At 34.6% G+C, this 17,816-nt stretch overlaps 3 protein-coding genes across 6 annotated transcripts; 2 read left to right on the top strand and 1 right to left on the bottom strand.

The window, feature by feature from the left end:
• The first annotated feature begins 5,850 nt into the window (after positions 1-5,850).
• Positions 5,851-6,462, top strand: LOC104243675 (uncharacterized). Its single transcript, XM_009798908.1, has one exon. It carries the CDS (start codon positions 5,851-5,853, stop codon positions 6,460-6,462), a length of 612 nt encoding a protein of 203 aa, XP_009797210.1.
• A 530-nt stretch (positions 6,463-6,992) lies between these two features.
• LOC104243673 (uncharacterized) lies at positions 6,993-14,164 on the top strand. 4 transcript variants are annotated; one of them, XM_009798905.2, is made up of 14 exons: positions 6,993-7,079; positions 7,179-7,280; positions 7,502-7,567; positions 7,687-7,751; positions 9,114-9,211; positions 9,395-9,446; positions 9,673-9,765; positions 10,225-10,335; positions 10,832-10,952; positions 11,239-11,696; positions 11,857-11,966; positions 13,111-13,169; positions 13,245-13,432; positions 13,731-14,164. In XM_009798905.2, the coding sequence occupies exons 1-14, from the start codon at positions 7,025-7,027 to the stop codon at positions 13,917-13,919; spliced, it is 1,767 nt and encodes a 588-aa protein (XP_009797207.1). In that variant the 5' UTR covers positions 6,993-7,024; the 3' UTR covers positions 13,920-14,164. The 4 variants fall into 4 exon arrangements, with proteins under 4 accessions (XP_009797207.1, XP_009797206.1, XP_070027806.1 ...); XM_009798904.2 differs by having other exon boundaries at positions 10,655-10,952; XM_070171705.1 differs by lacking the exons at positions 6,993-7,079; positions 9,114-9,211 and having other exon boundaries at positions 7,248-7,280; positions 10,655-10,952.
• Positions 14,165-14,869: 705 nt separating this feature from the next.
• LOC104243674 (UPF0481 protein At3g47200-like) lies at positions 14,870-16,598 on the bottom strand. Its single transcript, XM_009798907.2, has one exon. The coding sequence runs from the start codon at positions 16,499-16,501 to the stop codon at positions 15,098-15,100; it is 1,404 nt and encodes a 467-aa protein (XP_009797209.1). The 5' UTR covers positions 16,502-16,598; the 3' UTR covers positions 14,870-15,097.
• Positions 16,599-17,816: the final 1,218 nt, after the last annotated feature.

Here is a 17,816-nt window from a genome sequence, read left to right as displayed (position 1 = left end):
TCAAACCGTTCTTATTTCCTTTAAATGTTCTGATTGCCTTTTCGGGGTTTAATGATTAACTTTAAAGACTAGGTCCAAACTGTGTGCGCATGTCATGTTACTAGAATCGGCGCTGAACAAAATGATAAAAGGATCAAACAAAAAGATGAATGGAAATAATAAAAGACCGGATTTTGTATTAGACTACCGGTGAAATGGTTTGAATAACAAAAACAAACCAGAATAAAATCCTAAAACAACCTGGACAAACTTAAACAAACCGCTATGACAAAACGGAAAGATAAGACAGTTTGACACGAGACAATATCCGAATTACAACCCTAATAATCTGAACAACAGAAAATGACCACAAAATAAGCCACCACAAGCTTCTCTCTTGCTAACCAAGGAACGAAGCGTCCTTCCACTTTATCAAAATTGGCATCTTAGCCACTGAGCTTCGCATCAGTATTGTCCAGACCATTGCCAATTTCGATATCATCAACCTTAGTCAACAATTCCCCAATAGGATTCGAGTGCTTCTGTTATCAAGCCTGATCCCGCAAAGTGTGCTTTTGGGTCTTGTATTTCCGGCTTACCACAAACCAACCACCTAACTTTCTTTGTGATTCAAAGCGAAACAGGTTAGAATGGACTCCGTTGGTCCCCATTATTAATAACATCTTTTCCACTTTTTTTCATTTTCTTTTTCATTTTTTTTTCTTCATTTTTTCTTTTCTTTTTTTTCGATTTTTTTTTCATTTTTTCTCATTTTTTGTTGTGGTCGAATCTTATGGAGATTGGCTACGTATCATGACCCCGCATGAATCAGACCGAGCGTAGTTCGTGACCAATAAAAGATAAACAATAATAAACTTTTTTTCAATTTTCATATTAAAACAAACTGGGTTTCAAAGGTTTGAAGATGACCTACAAACTCGAAAATCAAACAACCCACATATTCTAATCAAAAGATTTACAAACGGCCAGTTTCTTTCCCCGTTTGACAGATGCAAACAAACGGCTATTTTTGCAAATGTGGCCCCTTCCAAATCTCACATGAATTTTGAGGCCGGGGAGGATTATTTTGACACTTTACAAACTTGTCCATTCTTTTACGAAAATAACCTTTCGACAACTGAAAGATACTCTAAGGCTATTTCGGCAAGAACGGTTTAAGACGCGGCCGAAGCTGGCTCGGCTTATTATGACAAAATTCAAACGGTATTCACCTGACCGCCGACTCTTTGTTTTTTTTTTCAAATTATAATAAAAATCTGGTGTTGCAAACACGGCCCTTCAGCGCCTCGGGGACGAAGATTTATAGGGCTGTGTGGGTCAACTAGACCAAAAATCCTAAACATGACCCAAAAGTGGCTGTTTATGCAAAGTCAGCCTTCCGGCGTTCCTTTCGGGAACATTCGGCTATTTATGACATAACAACATCACCTGACTTATTTATGACTCTTTTTATCGTTTTTAAAAAAGTCAATATTGCAAACACGGCCTTTCAACGTCTCGGGGACGAGGATTTTTAAGGCTATGTGGGTCAACTGGACCAAATCTTAAAAATGACCCGAAGGTGGCCGTTTATGCAAAGTCAACCTTCCGGCGTCCCTTTCGGGAACATTCAACTATGTTTTGACAAAACAACGTCACCCGACTTCTTTATGACAAAATTAAAATTTGACATATTATATTTTTTTATTATTATTTGTTTTTGGCTTTTTAGCAAAAGGTGAGGTTGGACCCGATGAGGGTTGCCTACGTATCTCACATCCGGTGAGAATCAAACCCGCGTAGTTTGGGCAAATTAACCGAACTATTTTAAAACATGACTCTTTTCCATTTTTATTTTTTCATGGCAAGACAATCTATTTTCCTTTTCTATTTTTTAAAAAGACAAAATAACGATTTTTTTCCCATTTTCAACAAACAATAAAACAATCTATTTTTCCAAAAATAAAAGACTTTTTTTTCTATATTTTTTAGTAAAACAAAATAAAATATTTTCCTTTTTTTTTTCAAAATTTCGGCAGAGTTTCACCAGTAATTGGTCATTGATTTTTTCTAAAATAATCAATTAACTCCCTAACTGATATATTCTTTTTCCTCTCTTTTTTTTCTTTTTTTTTTTCTTCAATTTACCAACATTCCCGAGATTCAGAAACCGGTCAACATGCAAGTTCGAAACAAATATATGTACAGAGCAAGTAGGATGCATCAGAATGGTCTCTTCATTTCAGGTTGCTAGTCCTAGATGGACCCAACCCCTGTGTTGAGTCCCCTAAGTCAAATGCAACGTGATGCAAATAAGCGTTCCTACTAGGGATCCGGCATGAGGTTTCGTTATACTAGGTTTATAACCTGGGTATATGTTCTAGACTGTGTACCCGAGCGGACAACTCGAGTCGAGGAGGGGGCAACTTACCGGGAACCAAAAGGCCATCCGGCTTCGTAACTTATCCGTCCTCTTTCTTATTTCAGGTATTGACACTAACAGAATAGGGAGCCTCGACCAGCGAGCTTCTCCCCGGAGGTAAGAAGAGAAGGGTTTCGGCACAGTTTATATACAGTTCAGATAATATCAAAGCGGTAAAAGACAACATTTATCACATTAGGCTCAAATATGTAAAAATCAGATAAAACCAAATATAACAATTTATCTAAGCTCGAATTCTAACCCTGAACCAGTGGTTCTGGGTTCAACTTTTGTCCCCAGCAGAGTCGTCAGAGCTGTCACACCTCCTTTTTCCGTACCCGAGAGGGTACAAGGGAGTTTTTCCAATTAAAGGACAATCGAAACGGGATTTGTTTATTTATTTCAGAGTCGCCACTTGGGAGATTTAGGGTGTCCCAAGTCACCAATTTTAATCCCGAATCGAGGAAAAGAATGACTCCATATTACAGTCTGCGCACCAGAAATCCGGATAAGGAATTCTGTTAACCCGGGAGAAGGTGTTAGGCATTCCCGAGTTCTGTGGTTCTAGCACGGTCGCTCAACTGTCATATTTGGCTTGATTATCTGATTTAATACAAATATGAACTTATGTGCAAATTTTAACTTTTTACCGCTTTCATAATTATTATTATTATTTTTTACAAGAAATTGCAACGTTGTGAAAATGTATCTCGAACCGCGTTACAATCAATGTACCCGTGGTCGTCGACACACTTTGACTCCGTTGAGTTTTGGATTTGGGTCACATCAATGTGCACCCGAGTTTAAGAAAATTAAATTATTAAAGGCGCGCCTAAAGCGACTAGCGTATAATCTACTTTGGGTAGGGCCGTGGAATTTTGCTAAACGGTCCATCCCGAAGTCTAAGCAATATAAAGCAAATATTTACTGAGGGCCCCGCAATTTTGTATTTTTATTTGGCGAGGCTCATCTCATTCTTATTTTTAAAGATAAACCTATAGTGACTACATTTCTTCTATTAAGTTTGTCTCTAAAAATAAAAGAAAATTTCTCAATTAATTACATGCTGAAAAAAAAAATAACTTATTAGTTATTAGTTTACAGCTAATGTGAATGGAAAATTGCGATCGAGTTTGTACAAAGAAAAATTGCTTTCATTCTATATTCTATTATTCAATAATACTGGAACATGAGATTGACACACCATAATATCAAAAACAAATTAACTAGTATTTGACTAATTTAAACTAAAATTATTAGATGAAGAAGTTATACATATGCAAGCCCATTACTCATTAATTAATCGACTACATTTTTATACAAAGAAAGGAAAATTATATTCAAACACAAATCTAAACAGGAGGGATTCAACAGGAACAAAGCCTGATTAATATTTCATTTCGCTTCAAGCCGAGAGTGTACAAATGTGTACCTGGAAATGACAGTACAAGAAGAAGAAGATCAGCAAAGTAGTATGTAACACAGCAACATACAGCAGCAGAAAGCCCAACACAGTAGCTTCAACACCTCAGTCCAGAAATCCCAGCAACACGGAGAAAACTAGTAAAAATGGAGAAGACAAATAGTGCGGAAATCTCTCTTTATTTTTTTCTTTCTAGATTTGAACTCTCTATGGTGTTCTTCCGCTCTCAATATTTCAGAAAAATTATTTCTATCTTTTTTACTCTCTCAAAAATGAATTCTGTCCTTGTATATTCAGTGTATCCAGAATGTATATCGGGTGTATACTTCTCACTCCGCCCCCTCTTTTTTTCTTCTCTCTATCTAGTTTTTCCTCTCTTTTTTTCCACCCTTCTTCCTAAATTTTCTCTTCTATTTATAGCAAAATTTTCGAAATTTTCAGATTTGTTTTTTATTATTTTATTATTTTTTTAATTAAAAGAAATCCCACTTACAAATTGCTTTTATTTTTTTAGAAAAAGAAATCCCACCTTTATTTACTTTTATTTTTAAAATTCCAACTTTAATTACTTTATCTTATTTAAAATCCCACTTTTTATTTTTTTAAAAGAGAATCTCACTTTATTTAACTTTTCTTTAAAAAACAAACCACTATCTTTTCTTTTTCTTTCAAAAATGCTACTTTCAATTACTTTAAATTTTTTAAATTTTCAGATACCTTTATATTTATTTTTTAATTCCAACCTTCTTTTACTTTTAAATTTTTTAAAAATTTCCACAAAACTTTTTATTTTTAAATCTTCTACATTCTTTTACTTTAAAAAAAAAAAGAATTTCACCTATTTTTACTTTTATATATTTTTTTATTCAATACTTCCCTTTTTCTTATTTTTTTTAAATCATTCCCGAAATTATTATATATATATATATTTTAAAAAAATAAAAATAAAAATAAAATAAAATATTTTCGGATTTTTTATATATAAAAAAAAACAAAAAATAAAACTATTAATAGTGATAATTCACCTTTTATTTTTTATTTTTTTGGTTTTGTTTTGTGTTGGACAAAAATGAAGAAGGGGTGTTGGGTTAATGGAGCGGACCGGGTCGACCCGGTTTGAAGTGGACCGGGTCATGGGGAAAGTTGGGCAATTATTTGGGCCTGTGGTTTGAAATTGAAGAAGAGGCCCAATTCCGACTTTCTTTATATTTTCGCTCTCTTTTCTTCTTTTATTTCTCTAAAACTAAATTATAAAAATACTTAACTTATTATTAAGAACTAAATTAAGTTATAAAAGCGCAAATTAACTCCCAATAACAATTAACGCACAATTAAGTAATAATTAAGCATAAAATTGTATATTTGGACATTAAATGCTAAAAATGCAAACGATGCCTATTTTTGTAATTTTTATTTTTTTGTAAACCAAACTTAATTACTAACAATTATAGGATTAAATCCTACATGCAAATGCGACATATTTTTGTATTTTTATTAATTTAACAAATAAACAAACAACAGACAAATACAAATAATTATTCAAAAATATCACAAAATTGCACACCAAGAAAAATTACTTTATTTTTGAATTTTTTGGGAGTAATTCTCATATAGGGCAAAAATCACGTGCTTACAGACTCTATCTGATCAAAAGTGTACTATCCTCAGTCCAAGTGTTATGGTCCCAAATCTTTGTGCTACCTAAGAAAGTTATGAAACTGATAGAGGCAACATGTAGAAGCTTTCTCTGGACTGGCACATCATAGGTATCAAAGAGAGCATTGTTGGCTTGGGAAAAGATCTGTTGGCCCAGAACAGTAGTTTTTTTTAAAATGTAATACACATTGAAACTCGGAACAAGATAGCAATAATTAAACTTCCGTGGAACCTATGTACCAAAAAAGATAAATTGTGGGTAAGGTGGGTCCATATATACTACGGGAAGGGGAAGAACATCTGGGAGGTCCAAGTGAAGCAAGCATCCTGGGTACTACTCAAAATTCTTAAAGCCAAGGCATACCTAGAAATGACAGGAATGGAGGCTACAGAGTTGATGAGCCATCAATCCTTCTCTATTAAAAAGATGTACCATAGAATGAGAGGGGAGTTCCCAAAGGTTCCATGGAAGAGACTAACTTGCAACAACTATGCTGTTCCTAGGTGGAGTTTTATAATAAATTTGGCGATCCAAGGGAAGTTGCACACGAAAGATAAGGTAGCAGGATGGGGCAAAGCAATAGACCAAAAATGTAAGTTGTGTAATGAGGAAAATGAAACCATTCCACACTTATTTTTTGAATGTGGGATGTCAAAAGAAATCTTGGGGAGACTACTGAAATGGCAGGGATTCCAAAGGTCGGTATTGAAGTGGGATGAAGAGATTGAATGGACAGTCCAAGAAATAAATGGAAAGAAAGTCATTGCGGAGGTCTACAAAATGACTCTCGCAGGGTATGTCTACTATATATGGCTTGAGAGGAATACAACATTGTTCCAGGACAAGAAGAAGACTGTTGATGGGATCTTTCGGGTGATAGTACAAGACGTATTTTATCGAGGAAACAAGAAGTCAAAAGTAGCTAATAAATTAAAAGAATTGGATTCATATCCACAGGCAGTGAAGGTAGAAGATAGATAGATAGGAAGTACCTAGCATTTGGGGCACTATGCTCAGCTCGCGTGTGTAATTTATTTGATTTTGTAGGTTTGAAACTCAGTACATAACATTGCTTGGTAATAAAATTGTTTATTTACCAAAAAAAAAAACATAAAAGAAAAACATAAAAGCAACCTTAACTGATTTCTCGCAACTAATAATTTGCACATTCTATCATATATTAGAGTTTTAAGTTATTTTTCACCTTAACAAATGAATTATTTTAATTAATTTTTAATTTTTACTTTGGGTAAGAACTATTTGAGACGGAATATCATTACGGTCAGGTCGTGGCTTAAACGAATTTAAAGAAGGAAATTAAAAAAAACACATAAAAGAGCAGGTCGTATATTTTAAAATATACGAGTACTGTTAAAAAAATTTAAAAAAGAAAATGAAAAAACGTAAAACCAAATTCAAAACTACTTCTTTTTCCCGCTTAAATCATCCTTTATAAATACTCGCTCTGCGTTTCCCACCATTTTTTTTCTTCCATTTTTCAAAATAAAAAACAAAGGCAAAGTAGCTTACGACGTACGTTACAATGGCTCCGAAAAAACGATCTTCTCTCTTCTCTTCTAATACACCTATTCCCATCGGTAAGCAAAAAAAACCCTAGATTGCTCCAATTTAACAGTTCAATAATTATCCTCATAAAATCCCTAATTTTCATTTTTTTTTATTTTTGTTATTTTTAGGAAATTGTAAGATTGTTGTGGAAGCTGGGAAATTCTCCTCAGAATTAAACGAAAACAGTCTCGAAATATCTTTGGCAAAGAACGCCAAAGTCAAAATCTTTGGTAATAATCTTACTTAGTATAACATTTATTATTATTTATTTGTTTACTATACTTCTTGGATGGTCATTCAGGTTTTTCTTTAGGATTTAAGTTATATACACTGATAGTGTAAGTGAATTTTTATATGTGATAGCATGTTAGTTACCATATTTATCGAGATATTAATTAATGCTTATAATATTTTGAAGTGAGTGGTTTGCTAATGTTAATGTGTTTTGTAGTGGTGGATGATGGGAATTGCTCAAAGGAAGGCGAAATCCCTATGAATAGTGGGTATGAGGAAAATGGTATGGGATTTTTTTGGGATAAATTTTTCTTTTTTGTTTCATTTTGTTGAGTTTGTTGTATCTATGATTTTTCTTGATTTGTGAAATGATCAATTTGGTTGTGGGCCTGTGTTGATTAGGTAATTACTGCTTCATGCTCATTAATCCCAAAGATGTTGACGGAAAAACCAAGTCTTTACTTCAGGTATATCCTTTTTTTGTGCATACCTAGTTTGTTTCTAGGTGTATTTGAGTGTAGTGTATTTTGTATATAATCAATTGAATAAAATGCACCTTAGTGCCAAACTAGTCTGTGTCAGTTATATGAATTCATTATATTCATTTTGCTCGGTTCATTCGTCATAATTATACTATTTGTTTGCATATAGTTTTTTATATTGCAGCTGCTTTAGCTTACCTCTTGGACACAAGTTTTCTCATGAGTTTGGCTACTGTACTTGGAAGTTGCTGCGCAAATGGAGAAAATGAAAATAGTATTTTGATAAGATGTAAAAAGAATTTGGTGGTGCTTTGTCTATAGCATCATGCAAATTTGGTGGTTAACATTTCCGGAGTAAATGATCTTTTGGTTAATATTAGCTCAAGCATTTTGGGAGACACCTTCCTACTTGTTTCTGTCTATACTCGACAAAGTTCTGCCAGAAAATGGTGGTGGGCATTCTATGTTTGGATTGGATTATGATTTAGAGCATCTACCTATAGATGAATTGGTAATTAGGGGAAAAGATGAAGGTAGGGTGATTGGGAAATCTGTAAAGGCTGTGCAGTTGTGATTACTTAGCCCTTTCTATGTCTATTGGTTGACAAAATCAGAACACACCGACAAATTATTCGTGTTGTGTAACAAATGAAGGTGGTGTTTTCTTTCTCTGTTGTCTGTGCTTATCTTTTATTTTACCCTGCTTGATAATTGCGGCTTAGACTAAGTTGTTTTCCATATGTTGGGAATAAACCTCGTAAAAATAATATTCACGGTATTAGTGATAAACGCGGACCACTAAGTTATGGTTAAATCAGCAAGAAAAAAAATGCAGCAAAAATGACACCAAAATTTTACGTGGAAACCCTTCTGAATAAGGGAAAAACCACGGCCAAGAAGAGCAACTGATATCACTATAGCGAGGAATTTTACACTTTGTAGTAACGAGTACAAATACTCCTAAGACCACTACACCCTCAAAAGAAAAAAATACTCTTTTGCTTTTTTCACCTCACTACAATATTTTTCACACTCTATTTTTCTTCACAAACTATCTTCACAAGTCTATGGAATAACTTGCTCTCTATCTTTCACTCTTTGTTGATTTGATGAAATGAGAGTTGAAGCTCTCCTTTTATTGCCAAAACTTCACTCTCTAAAGCCTACAATATTTGACAATTTACACACCCTTTTCACAAATTCAACAAGGTTGGCTACCAAACCAAACTAAGTCAACAAAATTAGCTGCCAAATCATATTAATTCAACAAGGTTGGCTATCAAACCATTTGAATGAGATGGACACCATATCACCATCCTCACTTGTTTACTGTCTATGTTGCGGCAGGAAGTATTGAGCATTTATTCAAAAGAGCTACCAGCAATGAACTATGCTGCAAACACTGGAAAAGAATCACAATTCCTTGAAAGATGTGTATCAAATGGGTATAATTATGTAGCAGTTAATTCTTCTCTTTGTGCTGATATGTTTTTCTCATGGTCTTTTAGCATAATCCTACTTATGATGGATTTCATATATTTTGTGACAACAAAACAACAACCCAGTGATTTCATATATTTTGTGAATGGATGTGAAATCTGCATTTTGAATGTTGATTGCTTTGGCAGGAAGTACTGCACGCTAGTTCTGAAAACCAAGGATGGCATAGAACCTGAGGAGGTATGCTCAGCTCCGATGATTGCTGCACTAGTACTTATTATGTGCTTCTTGGTATAAATGGAATAAAAAATTCTGTCTTATAGGTCATCGAGCTTGATGGAATGTGTATTTCTATGTATTAACATTACTATTTAAATGTGCAAGTCTGAGTGCTCGTGAAGGTCTACTGCACATTGCTTTAACTGAAATTCTGCATCTAATCCTTTTTTATCTTTTTATTGTCAAGGTCATTGCTGCAATCACTTATCAAATAGTTCCAGCTGATATGCAATTTGCTGAGGTTCCTCTTGCGGCTGTTAAATCGGTGTACCAACTCAAGGTTCACTAGTTGTTCCCTAGCTTTAATATGATTTTTATGTTGATTTCTGATTGTCGCTTTGATTCACATACTGGATTAAGACTGTAGCATTTCTCTCGTGCTTCGAGAGATATGAGTGCAAAATTGCAAATATTAATGCTGTCTTCTAGAACTATGAATTTTGTGAGAAACATAGATGTAGCGTTTCTGTTAAACTTGTTAAATTTTTCATCTTCTTTATTCTTTATGTGCTCTTCTCTGCTCATTATAAGAGATATGATTATTGCAGACCCAAATTAACCAAATAAGTGTATCCATTCAACAATTCCTTCATAACTATTCAACAAGTATTTTAAAGTCTGAAAGATCCTAAAATTTTACGCTTTTAAACATCTGCATGCATTAGTTTTGACAAATTTCCTAATAGATAATGTTCAATGGTATAGGAACTTGGGACAATATTAACACCTTGACTTGCAGGGGCTTGGTCACTTAATCTATATGGAGCTGAGGAAAAGATTGCAAGGTGTGGGTGTTCGAACCGTACTTTGCTGGGGAGATAAGGAGTCTGAACTATTTTGGCTTAAGCAGGTAAACCTCCAATTATGCTTGTATAGGGTTGAACTATAACCAATCATGGCTGGTTTTAGAATATAATACATTAGTAAATATGTATAAAAGATTCCCAAAAGCATGCTATTTAAGGTAAGTTTCATATTTTTGATGAACTTTATCAAGCTGAAAACAAAATATGTCAAAATGCATTATGGTATTTACCTTATGATAAATCCCTCTGTATTTCTTATGTATAGTTTAGATACGGATAACACAAATCAAATAGGTGCATAGATACTGGCTATGCACATGCTCTGTTGCTCCTACACTTTATGATAATAAGCAACACGTGTAGGGGTTTTCAGTTATTGGTCAAGTTGACACGAAAGGCAGAGCTCGCAGGCTCCCCGTTAAGGCTGATATTCGGAAAGCATTGTGTTTTCCTGGTGGTTCAAATCTCATGATTTCTCATTTCAACAAGGACAACTTACACGATTCTGCAGTGTATCTAAGTCTGAAATTTCCCTTGAAGCCTTCAGGAGAGGATTGCCAATCTCCAGTTTTTCAAGAACAAAGAGAAACTGTGTCTGATGGAAATGACCATTCCCAGTACAGAAATGAGGCAACTAAAAGCATCGGCTCTAACTACTACGGTAAGCGAAGCTAATACCACTTCTGCTAATTCACAGAACTACCACATTAATTTTCATCTTGTATCAACTCCATGTTTATCCTTGTAACAATTACTTCCCTGCACACATCAAAATAGTTACTAGCTCCAAGGTAAATTTGGTAATTTTATGACCCTTAAATGTCTGGCTTCATCAACATTATTTTTAGTTACTTTGAATTCAAAAGAAAAAAAAGGTTAGAGCATATTGTGACTTCTACAGATCTTTCAATGTGTATCACTATTCTCGTTTCTGTATTTCTTTCAAGATTGTCAAGACTATCAACCTGGAGATTGTGCTGCTGGGAGCAGCAAGCGCGGACCTATGGGATTCAATGAAAGCGAAAGCCAGGCTTTTCTGAAACAATGTTCTTGTTCAGCATCAGGATCAAAGAAGAGGACTTGGGAAACATCGTACACTTCTGTTAAATCCAAAAAAATAAAGGGAGGACATCAAACTGAATGTGACTTGCATGCTAAGGACAATAGTTTAGAAAGTGATGTGGGGATTAGTTTCTCTGCAGTTTCAAAGAGAAAATGTCGGGCAGATATTAATCCTAGTGACCGATTGACAAGCTGCTCTCTGGAAAAGAATGCTGAAGAAGCTACAACAGTTAATGCCACATATAAAGGTCACAGTAGCCGAGGCGTTTCTTCAAGAGGGACAAGCTACAGAATTATGCTGATGAACATTGCTGATGATAATAAAAAAGCAAATTTGACCAAGGTATACTCTAGTTGCCTACTTTTTTGCCAGATACTTCTTTAATGATTATTTGATGCTTAATCCCTTTCACAATATGAATCTGTAACCTATTTTTCAGTTATTTGAGGGATTCTTCTCAGTTATTGTTCCTTTTAACTGCACATTTATGCTGCTTATGCAGATAATCGGAGACCTTGGTGGAGATGTTACTTCTGATGGAAGTGTAAGCACACACGTAGTCACAGGCAAAGTGAGGAAAACCTTGAATTTTTGCTCTGCTCTCTGCTCAGGGTGAGTTTCTCCTCCGTGTGCTGCTTGCTGCAGCCTGATGGCATTTTAATCTATCTTGACTATTCCATAAATTTGGAGTTGTTATTTTCCTATTTTCGTTTGTCCACTGTTTCTGCTATTTCTCCTGTAGTCCTTTATCGCTAGTAATATTGAGAGGGAAAAAAAACCAAAACTGATCAATTGAAGGAAAATAAAACCAGGAAAGGTAAAAGCATAGAGTTGTGATAGTTAGGCTATGTTACTAGACTACTAGTTCAAAGTAGTCAGAAGTAAGTTCAGGTTTTAAGTCTCTCAATACTGGCCATGGGCATGTGAACTACAGTCGATGAGGAATGATCAAATCAAAGACCAATATTGTACTTTACGCACCACAGTTATACTAAAAGTATATTATGCACCATAGTTACCCAGTTCAGAAGTATAGAAGATGAGATGGATATGCAACTTACATTTTTGAGTGCGACTCGTCATTCTAACACAGCCTAACACATGATCAAATAGCTACTTGGTTTGCTAGCCGAGGCGCTTCAGGTGGAGTTGAACTGCCCTAAGTCTAAATTACAAGATGGACTGACTATTGTCCATCCTTTAGTTTTCTCTGCTTATTTCCCGAATACAATTACTAGAGTTTACATCTGATGTTTATTTCAGGTTAAAAGATGAACGTTTTCTTTCTTAAGGCTACTTTAAGCTTTCCCTTCTGAAAAGGACAGTTTCTCCAAGATGGACATCTTAAGAGTGTATGCAAAATTGTCACATCATGTGCAATAAGAGTTTACGGGACATTTTATGCAAAAAGTACATAAAATGTTCCAAACCTATGTGAAAATCTATGTCTGCATCTATAGGATAAATTTTTGATAGGATGATTTTAGATTTTGGTTGTTGTGCTTTTAGTAAAATATGTAGGATTGTCATGGCTGGAAATAATGCAGCATAGTGCCAAAAAGTTAAGATACTATCCAAATGTCCGTTGATCTTTTTTGAACGTCATATGTAATGTCTTATTTTTCTAAACATATAGACAATACATCGTCCATTCACTTCTATCTCTTGTATTTGTAACCTAAATTCTTGTAAGTAGCTAGACTCCAGAATTTGATTGCATGTTTTCTTGTTTTTGGTCTTGTGGAAATGCGATCAGAGCTTGGATACTGTCACCAAGTTGGTTGAAAGAAAGCTTCCGGGATGGAAAATTTATAGGTGGGTAAAAACTGTTAAGTTTGACCTTAATTGGATTATTGACACTTGTTGATCAGTCCCCGTTGATTTTTCCAGATGAAATGCCATTTATTTTGAGGGATGAAGACTACGAACTGAAGTACAGAACTGAGCTTAAAGGAGCAGTTCTTAGAGCAAAAACATACCCCCAATCTCTGCTCAAGGGGTATGACATATGTCTTGCAGCTCATGTTCATCCTCCAGTTGGTACCTTATCAGCCATTATAAAATCTGCAGGAGGAAATGTGAGTTAATATTTGCTTAATGAGCAAGCAATCTTCAGAATATTCATAATGCCGTTTATATTTTTCCAAAATCATGTCAAACTTGCACTTTCTCTCCTTTTCTTTCACCATCTATTATCTAAAATCTACTGGCTCGACTAATCTGGATTTGCACTAGGTAGGCCAATTAAGGGGAGTCAACTTGTACTTTCTCCGCTTGAGAAAAAACGACCAAGATGGAAATAATTGAAAATTAAGGAGATGGAGCATGTAATTTTTCCCTGCATTATTTGATGTTCATTTCTTACCAAATTTTTAGGTTATACATGGACTAGATCAAGTGAAAGACGATTCTAAAACGATATTCGTTGCATGTGAAGAAGACATGGATGAAGCATTGTCAGCAGTGAAGAAGGGATTATGGACTTTCAGCAGTGACTGGTTTATGAACTGCATAATGAAACAAGAGCTTGACTTAGGAGCTCCTCAATTTGCAGAGTCCCTCTAATGCACAGATAGAATATGAGCAAAGTGATGTGATAAAATATGAAAAATTGTGAATATTTCTAAGAAAGGAAACTTGAAAAATAAAACTTAGGATAGTATATATGCTGTTTGTTAATAGTTAGGGAGAAACACTTAAGATGTTTCCATTTCTTCTAAATAATCTCTTCTTGTCTGTATTTTTAAATGGTTGTAATGGACATTTTTCCTCATCAGGGTTGACTTACTACTGACCAATTGAAGGTTAAATTGTGTTATACTTAAGCGTAGGAAGTTAGGAATAGCAACAGGTAGCCATTTGTGTTTAAAAGTTTAGCCAGTGTTGGCAAACTTAAAATAAGTGATGTTGCTCATCCTCTGCTTCTTGGTGAATTTTAAATAGCAAAATCAGACATTAATAATAAAAATTGACCCTTATTGATCAAATAGATATATATGGTAAGAAACTTCTAAGCATACTAAAGAATGTCTTCACTGGAATTGTTGTACCATATTCTACTATTGCACTAAAGGCTTGTTTGGATGGTTGTTACTTGTTGTATTGTATCGTATTGTTACGTTAAATACAATATTTATTTTGGTTGTTACTTAAATTTTATATTATTAAATCCGTCGTTACATAACGACAAAAAATGTCACTTTATATATGGAACGACTGATTTGGTGTGGTCATGTTGTTTCCTTATTTTTCCGCTCATTTTGCTCTTTTTTTATTATTAAAAAAAATCCTATTTTATCCTTACCTTATCTTTTTTGTATAATAATATTACCTCATACCTTACTATTTAAAATAATAATATTGCAAGTTTATTCTCATATTGTTGGTGCATGACTTCATGAAACGACGATAAACAATACAATCTATCCAAACATTGTTTACATCAAAATGATACAGTACAATACAATATTATATGATACATTATGAACGATACATAACCATCCAAACAAGCCGTAACAACACAATCAAGATATTATGAATATATGGAAAGTACAATTGGAAACATGATGCCAAACAAAAGGCCTAATTATTGCCTCCTAACAAATCCATTGGACGAGTTTTCATCAAGTAAACTCATCCAACGGTTTCCATATTCGACCACAATCATAATACAACAAATGAAGATACAGGCAAAAACAAGAATGAAATGTTGATAGGGGGCAACATGCGTATGCACAATCAGTCTATTTATAAGTCTGAATTGCTGTGAGGACGGTCTGAATTACAGTCATACTGACAGTGAAGAGAACAGCAAGAAACAGCAGAAAACTCCAGGGACCACGAAAGTACCTATGCTTAAGTTCAGCAAAGAGAACTCGTAGAGGGAACATTTTACTTTTGGAGTAAGTAAAAATATATCGCTCGACTTGCCAGTAAGCTCGATGATTAGGCGCTGCACGTGTTGTTGTATCTCTCAAGAGGTAAACCACTTCTTGGTCACTACTAATGGATTTGAGCTGAAGAATGCCCCTGGCTCGCAGCTCCTTAACATCTTCCTCTCCTTTAATCAACATATTCATGAGATTCAAGTAAGACCAGACCCCTATGGTTTTATCTTGTTCGCTGCATAAAAATTCAAAAGCGACTAGGTTTAATAACAGGGTCTTGGTCCATTCGTTGATAACTAGTCGAGGAAGGAACAACGTTCCTGATAACACAAATGATTTAAGCTGGATGACTGATGAGCCAAAATATTGTTGTTTGTTTGAACAACTGCAACGAATACCCATTTTCTTCAGCTCTGTGACTGATAAAGGTTCAAAAATAGCACCATCTTCTTCTTCTTCTCTAAAATAAGAAGGAATCCATAGGTCTCTAAAATTTTGAAGAAGATGAGCAGGAGTTGGAGTGGCCGGGTCCGTCATGATTTTTCTAAAGTAACCGTACTCTACATAACCAATAAATGAAGTATAAGGGGATATTGTTAACAAATGGTTAAAGAGGAAACGCCCGGTAAGGTCTAGCAAATGATCCTCAGTAAATGCAAATGCGCGTGCTAACACATGTAGAATCTGGAAAGGCAATTGATTTTCGAACAATAAAAGGTCACGACACACCAAATCTCGATAATGTTTCTTCATATTCAGCGTGCTCCTGCTACCACTAGTAATTCTATCTTCATTGGAGAGGAATTCAATAATAAAGCAGCCGTCAAGGAACAACATCAGACACCAGTCACGGTCGTCAGCATAACATTCGGAAGGACTAGGAGAGTAACAATTCCGAGCGCTGAGCAAGTCCTTTTCAACAGCTGCATACACTTCCGCAATGGGTATGCCTACACGTCCAACCGTTTCCCTCACTACTTCCCGTTTGAACTTCTCCATGGCTTGAAGATGAGGTTTTCCATGGTGTATTGGACCAATGGAAACCACATGGGGCTCATAGTACTTGGCATAATCTCCCCCACTAGTACTATTAAAAAGCGTAGAGGGAATTGTTCTTATTTTGTACTCCTCCACACGCGGTGTTGGATTAACTGATGTTGTACTAGGAGGAGGGCCAGCTATATCAATGACAGAATGTAACCATTCAGCCACTTCGTCTGCTCTACGTCTGATGATGGATTCAGCTGGCACAATTTCCATTTTCGAAAGCCAATGGAGTATGCAATTTTTGTATATATTCAAGGGACGATGAGATCAGTTGGAGCATTCGTGAATATATATATAAATAGAATGAAAAGAATCTACAACTAATCTTGCACTTAGTTAGTGAAAAAGCTCCAAGAGTGCTGTATATATTTTGGTATCGTCAACCAAGACCAGACTTAGCATTAAGAGTGCCTTTGTTCTCAACTTAACACACTAACAAAGGCAGATTCTATCCTTTTACTTTTACTTTTTTGTTCATTTCTTTTTCTTTCTTAAAAAAGAAAAAAGAGACGAGAGAGAATAGAGTAAAGAACCAAATGTCAATCAAGTTATCAATAAACATCTCTAAACAGAGTTTCAAACCCAATAATCATAACAAATACTCAATGAAACAAGGAAAAGCATATTCATAATTCATCAATTCACAGTAAATTAAAATAAATGGCAAGATGAAACATACAAACCTTCCTGAATTATTAAAATGAAAATTGTTGAAGATTGTGTATTAAGACAACTGCTGTTTTATCTTTCCAACAGCCAAAGCTTTGATCTCAGGATTTTCACCTCTTTGTGGCCGTCTCTTTGCTCGATGGCCATGCTTTTACATTTGTGCTCTCTCAAACTCGGCATTTTGTTGTAAAATAGAAAACCAAAGCAAATCAATTAGAGAAAAAGGTTAAGAGAATTATTAAAATATAAATTAATTGATTTAGCTTCCTATTAGTAGAAAACATAATAATAACAACAACAATAGTAATTATGCTTCAATCCCAAAATAAATTGGATCCATTATATGAATCCAACTTCTTCAGTTAAGCTCAACTCAAATAATAACAATAACAATAATCTATATATCTATATAATTGATGGACTTAGTCCGGTGATGTGGCAGGTATCAAGATCAAAATTTGCCTTTATCTTTTTTCTCCATTTTTTTGGGGGTTTCCCTCTATTTTTCCTATTTATCTGCTATTTAAAAAAACTCAACAGTCACTTATTTGAAAATTAAAAGTCACGCCCATTCCTTTTCTTTCTCAAATTGAGAAAACAGTTATGGTGTCTCTTGAATTCCATCTTTATTATCTAACATTACATCTTATCTTCTTGAATTCCCTATCTTTAGTGTATATCGTTTGTTAATAAACCCAAAAAAAGAAAAGAAAACTCTGAGTTTATGAACTTGGTTATGGGCGGAGTAAATTATCCAGTATCAACAAGTCGAAACTGGAAGAAAGGTAACATAACGATCTAATTCAACATCATTCCTACTCTTTATTCTTTTGCCATTTTTTGACTATATTTAATTCCT

The sequence above is a fragment of the Nicotiana sylvestris genome, chromosome 4 (assembly GCF_000393655.2).
Source record: "Nicotiana sylvestris chromosome 4, ASM39365v2, whole genome shotgun sequence".
Lineage (NCBI taxonomy): Eukaryota > Viridiplantae > Streptophyta > Magnoliopsida > Solanales > Solanaceae > Nicotiana > Nicotiana sylvestris.
This window is presented reverse-complemented; position numbering and strand designations above follow the sequence as displayed.

Excerpts from the sequence above, each read along its gene's own strand:
- LOC104243675 (XM_009798908.1), top strand. The coding sequence starts at position 5,851 with ATGACAGGAATGGAGGCTACAGAGTTGATGAGCCATCAATCCTTCTCT.
- LOC104243673 (XM_009798904.2), top strand. The coding sequence starts at position 7,025 with ATGGCTCCGAAAAAACGATCTTCTCTCTTCTCTTCTAATACACCTATT. Across the intron at positions 7,080-7,178 it reads TAATACACCTATTCCCATCG|GAAATTGTAAGATTGTTGTG; the intron begins GTAAGCAAAAAA and ends TGTTATTTTTAG. Across the intron at positions 9,447-9,672 it reads ATGGCATAGAACCTGAGGAG|GTCATTGCTGCAATCACTTA; the intron begins GTATGCTCAGCT and ends TTTATTGTCAAG.
- LOC104243674 (XM_009798907.2), bottom strand. The coding sequence starts at position 16,501 with ATGGAAATTGTGCCAGCTGAATCCATCATCAGACGTAGAGCAGACGAA.